Source organism: Nothobranchius furzeri, chromosome 2, assembly GCF_043380555.1.
Source record: "Nothobranchius furzeri strain GRZ-AD chromosome 2, NfurGRZ-RIMD1, whole genome shotgun sequence".
Classification (NCBI taxonomy): Eukaryota; Metazoa; Chordata; class Actinopteri; order Cyprinodontiformes; family Nothobranchiidae; genus Nothobranchius; species Nothobranchius furzeri.
The window spans coordinates 27,430,677-27,442,204 of NC_091742.1; the positions used below are offsets into that span (position 1 = coordinate 27,430,677).

General features: G+C 44.2%; 1 protein-coding gene across 1 annotated transcript; it reads right to left on the reverse strand.

Moving 5' to 3' along the window:
- Positions 1-295: 295 nt before the first annotated feature.
- On the reverse strand, positions 296-10,250 carry psmc6 (proteasome 26S subunit, ATPase 6). Its single transcript, XM_015948074.3, has 14 exons — positions 10,095-10,250; positions 9,680-9,759; positions 9,568-9,607; positions 8,819-8,871; positions 5,207-5,274; positions 4,922-5,036; positions 3,301-3,388; positions 3,165-3,226; positions 2,964-3,087; positions 2,737-2,798; positions 2,113-2,233; positions 1,956-2,036; positions 689-760; positions 296-610 (listed from the first exon to the last, which is right to left on the reverse strand). Exons 1-14 carry the CDS (start codon positions 10,177-10,179, stop codon positions 492-494), a joined length of 1,170 nt encoding a protein of 389 aa, XP_015803560.1. The 5' UTR covers positions 10,180-10,250; the 3' UTR covers positions 296-491.
- Between the last annotated feature and the right edge of the window lie 1,278 nt (positions 10,251-11,528).

The window sequence follows — 11,528 nt, forward strand, 5'->3', positions numbered from 1 at the left end:
TCATAAATGGAACTCTTCTTACACACAGTCACTTTAAAACGCAGAATTAATTTATATGAACTTATTCAAGCATCAACCTCAGATTCAAACTGTTTAAAGTAAAGTAGCCTGATATATTCAGCTGATAAAGGTCAGAGACTAATTTATATATATATATAACTATTTACTTTTCGGTCCTAACCGCAAACATAAATACCACCTCAAGTAGAGGGGGCTCTGCAGCTGGCCTGATAACGACCCACAAGTACGTCCTTCAGCTCTTCATCTCAGAGGAAAAACACCACAGGCTCCTGGGTCAGAACTTAGATGATATATTTTATTACATTTCAGAGGTGATACAAACAACCAAGTGGACCAGAATGAAACAAGCAGTTTTTGCTCTGATTTGTCATGTTGGCGACGGGGAGGAGGAGATCTGCTGCTTCCCACAAACAAACTTCGCAGGTTTTGAAGCATAAAAAAACAAAGTTTTAGGGACAGGAGGAGTGGGTTTATACGGGTTTGTAGTCCAACTTGGACTCCAGCTTCTTTGAGTCGCCAACCTTCCTCACCGCTTTCATAAAGTCTTCCTGAGTGACGTACTCTCGATCGGACCTGATGGCAAACAGTCCTGGAAACAGATACAGGGGTTACCATGGAGACCAAAGTGCGAGATGAAACTTAAGATTTTTACTGACGAGTGTCTAACCTGCTTCTGTGCACACGTTTCTGAGATCAGCTCCATTAAAACCATCAGAGAGCTTCACGATGGCTTCAAAATCTGGAAACATCAAGAAAACCGCATGAAGCGTTTACAGGGATGCAACGTTGAATGGCTGTAGTTGTATAGCGCCTTCTAAGGGTTCTAAAACCCCCCAAAGCGCTTCACAACAGTCATTCACACACGCTGGTGATGAGCTACATCGTAGCCACAGCTGCCCTGGGGCGCACCGACAGAGGTGAGGCCTCCGACCACCACCAGCATGCAAGGTGGGTTAAGCGTCTTGCCCAAGGACGCAACAGCAGCGTTTTCTGGTGGGATCGAACCTGCAACCTTCTGATTACGGGACAACCTGCTCCACCTCCTGAACCGCTGCTGTCCCAGTCTCATGGTAACCAGTCAGTGTGTTTACATGCACATCAGAAAAACAACGTATTGCCTTAAAAAGAACGTGTTACTCTGGCTGGCAGTGGGCTGATTCCAATAGAGCTGAAGCACCCACATAAGGCAGTAGTAATCTGATTACATTCTGCATGTAACTGGGTCACTTTCTGGAGGTGACGAGACTGCAGAAGTCGTCTTCTGACAAGACCGTCGTGTGTGTGTGTGCTCTGTCTTCTCGATCCCCAGTGAGTCGTGGAGGATGGCTGCTTATACTGAGCCAGGATCCTCTGGAGGTTTCTTCCTGTTAAAAGGGAGTTTTCCTCTCCACTGTCGCTTTATGCTTGCTTAGTATGAGGATTGCTGTATAGTCACTGACACTAGTCAGTGACTAGATGCAATTTGCTGGGTTCCTTATATAGGAAACATTATTTCTGATTGACTTAATGAACTGACCTGAATTGGAGTGTTTATTATGTGAAGTGCCTTGAGACGACTCTTGTCGTGATTTGGCGCTTTATAAATAAAATTGAATTGAATTGACAAAGCAACACGCACAACACCGTGAAACAGGACGGTACGCACCGGATAAGCTGTGTCCTTCAGCCATTGTTCACATCCCGCTTCACTCCCGCCAGCCTCTAGTTACCGCTTGTGCTGCTTTAAGCTAACCGGAAGAATACAGACATGAAAAGGGTCGCCACCTACTGTACCAGAGTGGAACCAACTTTATTTGAGAGGCCGGTTTTCTAATGCACATGTAAACTAGGATAAAGACTCCCAGCTCATTACAACGAGATCGACCTGGATCGACTTAGATGTCGGCCAGCGAACAAGTAACCGCACTGACTGAGACCTCCTGCTGCTCGCTGACCTATCTCTCCATGCTTGGTGATGGGACTGGAGTGGATCTTCAGGATGTCCAGGCGGGCCTGCTCGTTCGGCAGCTCGATGTCTGAGGAGAAAAACGACACACACCGGTTATGTGGAAGAACGGGGGAAAAAGGAAAAGTCCCAGAAGGAATTCTCACGGATTTTCCGGTCCAGTCTTCCGGGCCGCAGCAGGGCCGGGTCTAGGGTGTCTGGCCTGTTGGTGGCCATGATCATCTTGACTCTGTGTAGTGTGTCAAAACCGTCCATCTGGTTCAGCAGCTGGAGAACAAAGACAAGGCTGCTGAAGAACTAACTGACACAAATCACACCAGAGTCGGCAGCTGGGGAATACCACAGCTCACCTGTTGGGATCCACCGTCTAAGCTAACACGAGAAGGTTGGAGGTTTTTGGCTGTTTATCTTGATCGATTGTGGACAAACTGTTTTATTGGAGGACATCAGTCAGACCCTTGTGGGCGTAAAAAGACCGTTTTTGTCCAAGACGATTCTGTCTTCACCATCTAAAGCCCGGATCACACTGCGCAATGTTTTGCCGTTCTACAGGTTTACCTGTGACCAGTCATCGAAGCAGGTTTTCAGCAGTGGTGGGTTGAAGCTGCAAAGGTAAACATGCCGTTTTTTCCCTCTTTCCCTTTTCTATAATGTCTAAATAACAATCGTCAATTTATTTTTTCATTTTAACCATATTTTTAAATCTTTATCTTAAACTTTTTGCTCGATTTGTTCGCTTGAACCGTGGCCAACAGCTGTGGTTTACTCGCCTCCATCAGAGTCCTCTGGATCTCTCTGTCGGCTGATGTTCCCTCGGAGAACCGACGTCCTCCTGCAGACGAACGGGAGAATCGTTTGATCCCAGCAGGATGTTGGTCACACATGCATTAACTTGTATACTGGTGTGTGTGTGTGTGTGTGTGTGTGTGTGTGTGTGTGTGCGTGCGTGCGTGTGTGTGTGTGTGTGTCCCTTCTGAAGCCCAGCGGCTCCGCTCACCGATGGCATCGATCTCATCCATGAAGATGATGCAGGGCTGGTGGTCTCTGGCGTAGTTGAACATCTCTCTGATGAGCCTGGCGCTCTCTCCGATGTACTTGTCCACAATGGAGCTGGACACCACCTGCAGCACAACACAGAGGCGGGAAGCTCACGGCGTTGCTGAGCTAAACCACGTTACCATGAGCCGGAGACACAAACCTTAAGAAAGTTACAGTCCAGCTGACTGGCCACAGCTCTGGCTAGAAGAGTCTTTCCAGTTCCTGTTTGAGAAGAAACCATCAACCTCCAGCTTTATGCTCCACGTCTGCTGTAACTGTTTAACTCCTCTGCTCACCTGGAGGTCCATACAGCAGGCAGCCTTTAGGAGGAATGATGCCCACCCTCTGGAACAGCTCAGGGTTGGTCAGAGGAAGCTCAATCACCTGATCCCGACAACCAGACAACAATCAGACAGTTGACCTGAGGTCTACCTGTACAAACTACCTACAGAAGCCTGCAGATCCCTGTGAGGACAGGATCCTAGTCCAGATGAACCCTTTAAGCGCCAAAGTCACAAAACTGCGACAAGTGGGTTTAACGAGCCACGGCTGTAGACATGATCCCTCGTGAAGTTATTACTTCACACCAGAAGATAGTGGAGACGTGGAACTTGAATCTGAGCAACACTTCTGGGTGTTTCTGCCGACGTGTTCAGAGTCTGAAAGCCACCTCATGTTGGGAGGGTCGCGGTGGAGGAGCGGCGCACACCTAGGGCGATCATCGAGGAGACACGTACAATGCTTGACTGGTTCACAGGTTCAGTGAGGAACAAGCTGCAGCTAGAGTCTGTGCACATCATGAGTAAACACGCTTCACACACAGGATCTGGAGCTTGTTTCACCGTGTCAGGGACGAGGAGGCTGCAGAAAGACGGTTACACCACCACTAGTAGTGACAGGAGCGGACGCAGTAGAAATGAAACCCAGTTGACATGAACATTGCACACGCTCCAGCCATCTGGTCCACAAGGAACTTTCCTTGGATCAAATAATCTTTACATACAGGGGAAGGTCCACCCTGAAGCTGAATAAGCCCAAAAACCTGAAGCATTTCTTCTGAGTGAGGCCATTATAGATATAAAAAAACTACAATATCAAAGATTTAAATGAAATTAACATTTTATAAGAGCTTAATATTTGCATACAGATAACGAGCCGATCCTAGCTACGCTCTCAGGTGTGGGTACGCAGGAGGCAGCGGTGTAAACGGAGGTCCAGCTGCACGTCTGAGCCAAACATCACGTCCCTCCACGGGTGGACGGAAAAGGCTTTTGGCCAGAGGTGGCGGGTACGTTACAACAGTGACCCAGGAGGAAAGAACAGACCTTAAACAGCGACCCGTTCCTCGCAGAGCTCTCTGAGCGTTAAAGTTTGGAATTTGTTTCGTCTGTTTTTTTTATTTTTTAATCGACGTCCAAGCGTTTAGTCTGCTTTTTGTAAGATGGCAAATGCGGATTGTTTGTCTAGCACTGGCACCTAGCAGCACTCGCACGGTGACGTCAACCCCTAGGAAACGCTGTTCCGACCAGCCAATCATTCACCAGAGGCGAGTTTAGCGCTGCTCTGTTACTTCAGGTTGGATCGAGTTCCTTACAAACACCCAGAAGGCTCAGAATAAACCGTCCTTCCAGCGTCTTGGCCAAAGACGCAACCACTGTGACAGCTGGGCTCGAACCTACCACCCCTCCCGTTACGGACGGGTACTTAAGTCCACCGTCGCCCACAGGTGAAGTTTGGAATGTGGCGCGACCAGAGGACTCAGCTCCCTCTTCACCACGACAGACCGGTACAACACCCGCACCAGTCCGCCTGTCCAGCTCACGCTCCAGCTTTCCCTGACATACTTAAACTCCTCCCCTTTGGCAGGACCTTGTCCCCGACCACCGAACGACTCTGAAAACAGATTTGGACTCGTACTTCTCTCAGCTCACGGATTTGTTCCGACAGTCCTCCGATCTCAGAGTAGGAGACGCTACCAGGGTCTTCATGGGACATGTTGTACACCAGGGGGTCCACCTCCCTGGGCAGGTACCTGCCAGAGAACAACACACATCCGGGTACCAATGAGGACGTTCCTGAAACTCCTTCTGGTCGTTTGCTACCTAGAACTCCAACATCAAGTCAGTAATCCTTTAAACTCAGTCTGAACTCCTACATTAAATCCTGCTTTCTGAAGATAATCGGAACGAGTTCTGGACTCACCTCATGATCGTGAGTGTGGTCATGTCCAGAGCCACTCTGGTGCCTGGCTTCAGCTGGGACTTGTCCAGCTAGGGAGGACAAATCACACATCAGCACACACACCCTTCACACTCATGTGGTTATAGTAAACAGGAAGTGACTCTTTCAGCACGACTACATTAGACTTATTAGCCACATGTTTATTTACTTAGGGTAGATTTGTCCAGAGACCAAAACAAAAGAGCAGATTTAGGTTTAAATATTTCTCAGGGGGACTTCCTGTTGGCTGCCAGCAGCACCGGCGTTGTTTACAGTCCCGATCAAAAGTTTAAGACCACTTGGAAAATGGCCCAAAACTCTATTTTGCATGGTTGGATCTTAAGCTTATATGATCTCTGTGCTTCACATATTCATTTTCTGTTGTGGAAATGGACGAACACGATGTCCAGACAGTTTGGACAACCCCAACACACACAAACATGAACCATCGCTGAAGTAGTTGAATCGGTGTTGCTGGAGTCAAGCCCGTCTTCCTTGAGGTACGCAAGAGTCACGTGTACCCAAAACCGCCCGTTTTTAGGGAAGCCTGCCCACTTCCCTTGATTCAGTATTTTTAAACACCTGCTAGTTATCTGAAAACCTGGGAGGAAAACCAAAGTAACCTTTGACCTTAGATGATGTTTTCTATCATTTTAAAGAACATTAAAGATGCCCTTTAAGCCGGGTCCAGGATCGTCCGGTGTCCTAACAGACACCTGTCTCACTCCCATTTCTTCTGGTTGCACCTTGAATCCAAATATGCAAAACATAATTTTTGCCCACTTTTCAAGTGGTCTTACCTATTTTGATTGGGCCTTGCTAGGGCTGGACAACAGTTCAACAATATGGATTTATCGATGGATGTGTGATGCGATTGATAAAAGAATTTCCTGTTTTTCATTATAGCCTATCAGGTAGCTCAACACTACACTCCCAACCAATCAACAACACAGATCCAGGCACGCGCCGTCACCAGGTCACAGCACGTGACTTAAACCAGACGCTGCAGCAAGAAGAGGCAGAGGAAATTGTCCCAAAAGAATAATTTGGTTTTTACAAGTCCTTTCTTAAAGTTGTAATGGGAGCTGAGGCCAGTTCTTGTTTATTTACATGTTTATTTCCTTCCCCTTCCGTAGCAGCGTTACAGGGCTGCAGCTGACTGGCCATCAGCCCCTGCTGCTAACGCTCAACTAGTGATGATGAAACAGCTGTTTATAGAGAGAGTCTCACTAGTAGGAAGCAGCATCCTTCATATCAGAAGTCTCCAAAAGCAACGCTGCTCACGTCTGCCTTTGTTTAAATAAAGGAGGACAGCACACACTTATCTGCACATCTTTGGCTTTGCCCACGTGCTCTGAGATTTGCGTGTTCCCGAGAAGTGTGTGTGTGACCGTGGATCGCCAAATGTGTCCCACAGTTGAAGTAGCTGAAGTTAGTCTGTCTCTCTCTCACACACACACACACACACACACACACACACACACACACACACACACACACACACACACACACACACACACACACACACAAACACACACCTACCTAACCCCATAAATGTGATACAGTTTAACCTTGGTTTGAGGAAAATCATGAATTGGACTGAAATCTTAATTTCTGTTTGAAAAAGGAATGAAATTAAATCTTTTCCTGTAATCGTTCAGCCGTAATAATAAAGATTATAAAGAAAATATAGAATTTAAGTCAGTTTTAGTTTTTCTTTATTGAAAGTAGTTATAAAATGGCCAGGGCCGCACTTAAAATATATTTTCTACAATTTCTTTAAAAAAAAAAATTTTTTCAATAATTAATCGATATCCAGCAAAATAAAAAACTGTTTATCAATATGCTCATTTTTATTATTTCGTCCAGCCCTAGGCCTGGCTCTGTGTTTGTGTATGCATATATATATATATATATATATATATATATATATATATATATATATACACATACAAATATATATATATAAAAAAAAAATATATATATATATATATAGCAACAACTATATACAGGTCCTTCTCAAAAAATTAGCATATTGTGATAAAGTTCATTATTGTCTGTAATGTACTGATAAACTTTAGACTTTCATATATATTAGATTCATTACACACAACTGAAGTAGTTCAAGCCTTTTATTGTTTCTAATATTAATGATTTTGGCGTACAGCTCATGAAAACCCAAAACTCCTATCTCAAAAAATTAGTATATCATGAAAAGGTTCTCTAAACGAGCTACTAACCTAATCATCTGAATCAACCAATTAACTCTAAACACCTGCAAAAGATTCCTGAGGCTTTTAAAAACTCCCAGCCTGGTTCATTACTCAAAACCACAATCATGGGTAAGACTGCCGACCTGACTGCTGTCCAGAAGGCCGTCATTGACACCCTCAAGCAAGAGGGTAAGACACAGAAAGACATTTCTGAACGAATAGGCTGTTCCCAGAGTGCTGTATCAAGGCACCTCAGTGGGAAGTCTGTGGGAAGGAAAAAGTGTGGCAGAAAACGTTTCACAACGAGAAGAGGTGACCGGACCCTGAGGAGGATTGTGGAGAAGGACCGATTCCAGACCTTGGGGGACCTGCGGAAGCAGTGGACTGAGTCTGGAGTAGAAACATCCAGAGCCACCGTGTACAGGAAATGGGCTACAGGTGCCGCATTCCCCAGGTCAAGCCACTTTTGAACCAGAAACAGCGGCAGAAGCGCCTGACCTGGGCTACAGAGAAGCAGCACTGGACTGTTGCTCAGTGGTCCAGAGTACTTTTTTCAGCACGACCTGGCACCTGCTCACAGTGCCAACACCACTGGTAAATGGTTTACTGACCATGGTATTACTGTGCTCAACTGGCCTGCCAACTCTCCTGACCTGAACCCCGTAGAGAACCTGTGGGATGTTGTGAAGAGAAAGCTGAGAGACGCAAGACCCAACACTCTGGATGAGCTTAAGGCCGCTATCGAAGCATCCTGGGCCTCCAGAACACCTCAGCAGTGCCACAGGCTGATTGCCTCCATGCCACGCCGCACTGAAGCAGTCATTTCTGCTAAAGGATTCCCGACCAAGTACAGAGTGCATAACTGAACATAATTATTTTCTTTTGTTGGTCGGATGAAATATGCTAATTGTTTGAGATAGGAGTTTTGGGATTTCATGATGTACTCCAAAATCATCAATATCAGAAACAATAAAAGGCTTGAACTACTTCAGTTGTGTGTAATGAATCTAATATATATGAAAGTCTAATGTTTATCAGTACATTACAGACAATAATGAACTTTATCACAATATGCTAATTTTTTGAGAAGGACCTGTAGTTTCTGCATCAGCGCGTAGAAATCCAGCTGGACTTCTGACTCAGACATGTTGCTATAGCGACAGGTAGATAAACGCATCAGTCACTGACTTTGGGCTTCATCTGTAATCAAAGGCATACATTAACTCATTTTAAGAGAAACAATCCCTTCCTGTCTCCTCTGCAGATTATTAATCTGCTCCTCCATGTTTATATCAGAGCATTTAGGGTTAGTCTGGGTTTCTCTGAGGTTCTAAAGCCTCTAGACACAAAGCTCTGTTACAACAGGATGATGAGGGCTTACCTGTCTGCGACATCCCACCACATATCGAGGACCGTTGGTGGCCTTGACAATGACTAGAGTTAGAGAAAAACACAAGTGACCCTCAGCTGTTACTGATGTTGGGTCTACCCCAGCTTTCCTAAACACCATGAGGAGGTGAACCATCAAACCTGGAGCTACATTTCTCATTTCATGAAAAATATTATCAAAGTCCCCAAAGTTAAAAAATGTAAATGTATTTCATTTCTACCGGATCAGTAATACATTAAATGTAAACTTTATTACTTGTAGAAAAAACATCAATATTCTTTGTGGATTGGAGGCTAAACATGGTTTCATGACAGAACTCCTTAGATCTGAATAATTTTAAATCCAGTATCAGCAACAAGAACATGATCTTGGTCACCATATTAAGTCTTTTTTTACTGGGTTTGGTCCAGTTTTATGAAGGAAAGTCAATTCAGGGAAGGTTTTAGGAGGAGAAAGTCTTTGTATTTGCTTCATTTCACCCAGTAGTCTAGGGTCACTAATGTCCCACATGTCCACTCTGAACAGGGCACAGGTACTGAAAGGCTTTTCTACAGTCAATGACTGGATGCCTTTGAACTAAAGGGACCTTTTGATTGTTTTTATTTTCATTTTTCACGTTTATTTCCTGGTTTCTGGTGAATCGGCTGCTTGTCTATTATCGGCCTAAATGAAAAAATTCATAATGGGCGAAATGAGAGAAAGACAAAGAAAAATGAACAGAGTGAGATCAGCGAACTTACATTTCTCCTCGGTGAGCTGTTTCAGCACCTCTCCAACAATCTGAAACAGAAACAGTTAGACAGACCCGAACGCGATCTTCGGCACAAACACAACATGTAAGGTTTGTTTTACCTGTCCGACGCTCTGAAGTGCCTTCAGATCATTCTCTGACTTCTCGTACTGTTTGGTTTGCTCCCTTAACTGTTCTCTCACTGGCGAAACACGAACAAAAACACACTTTCAGCGACAGTTTTCATCACGTAGTGAATGTGAGCTAGCTGCTCAACGTTAGCATTCGCACTTAAAACACTAAAAATGAAAAATAAAACTGGAACCCATACACCGAATTACTGTCGGGTTTTATACAGCCATCTATCTATATATTTAAACACATATCACATATCTGACTGTCTCCTCTTTTGTGAAAATGTAAACAGCATGACAAAGCAGTTAGCTAACAGCCGGCTACCAGTGGCTCACAGCTTAGATACGGGTTCACTCTGGGAAAACACCTTCACACTAAATAAACAAAAAACATTTTTATTACATTCTTTTAATCGTCCGTCTACTTCTTTATGTTCTAGTAATTTTTTCCTGTAATCTTGCAACGCTTTCTCTCTGGTGTCCGCCATGATGCTCCGCTGAATCGGTGGGCTTCTTCTTTCTTCTTCTCTTTTAGTCAAAAGCAGAGGGCTCCATTTCGGTGCATCAGCGCCCCCTCTGGTTAAACATGTCACTACAAAACACTCTTTTGGATCTTTTTACATTTTTGGGGGGTAACTTGTGAATGAAAACACAATAAACTTCACTCATGGTCCGTGATGTTGTGAAGCCATTTATGAGGAAAAATGTGAGACCTAACTTCAACTTTCAAAATACCAAAACAAGCCTTCTATGCACTAACAATTCCAGTTTATGAGTCGCTGGGAAATAAATGAATTGTCACAGGATCTACAAGAAAAGGTGACTGACCTCTATAAAACAGACCAGGGGCGCAGATAGGATTTTCAAACTGGGGGGGGGGGGGGGGGGACAAAGTTCCAATGTAAGCCCCCCCCCTCCCCCCACCACCACCACCACCACACACACACACACACACACATACACACACAAACTATTGCAAGCGCCTTAACTAGAGCTCAGTCAGTTTGTGTAATTTCATCCAATGGTTTACGAAAAAACTAACTTTTATATACGTGTCTGAAGCCATTATGCAGTGGAACGCTGGCAACAAAGCTCTGCCTGATCAACACTATAAATGATAAATGATCCACATGTATAGCGCCTCTCAGAGTAAGGACTCTAAAGTGCTTTACACTACAGTGTATTATTCATTCATTCACACACATATACACACTGATGGTGATGAGCTACGATGTAGCCACAGCTGCCCTGGGGCACACTGACAGAGGCGCCCCACTATTTAATTCAGTCATTAGTTATTCTTCCAGTCAATTACTAACCAAACCCTCATGCTTTATGCAAAACATTAAATGACTCAGGGACTCAGTGGTCTCCTTCAAAAAGCAGCTGAAGACTCACTTGTTCAAGCTGGCTTTTGTATGACCTTCTTCACCTCTCTCTCTTTATTCTGCTCTCCCCACCTATTCCACCTTCCTCAGGATCCACTGATTTCCCTCTTTCCTGTTCACTCTCTCTCTTTCTTAACATTTTTTCTTTTAAATCGCAATAGCTTATTCTTGCTCATTTTAAATATATTTTAAACATTTTCGAAATGCTTTTTTATATTTTTACAATTTTTTTATTTTTTGTTTTTGTTTTTTGTGAAGCGCCTCGTGATTTTTATCTTGAGAGGCGCTATAGAATTGATATTTTCTTCTTCTTCTATTTAATTCAGTCATTAGTTATTATTCCAGTCAATTACTAACCAAACCCTCATGCTTTATGCAAAACATTAAATGATTTTCAGCACCGATCATTACAGAAAACATAAAAACCCTTAAAAACTGCACCTACAATA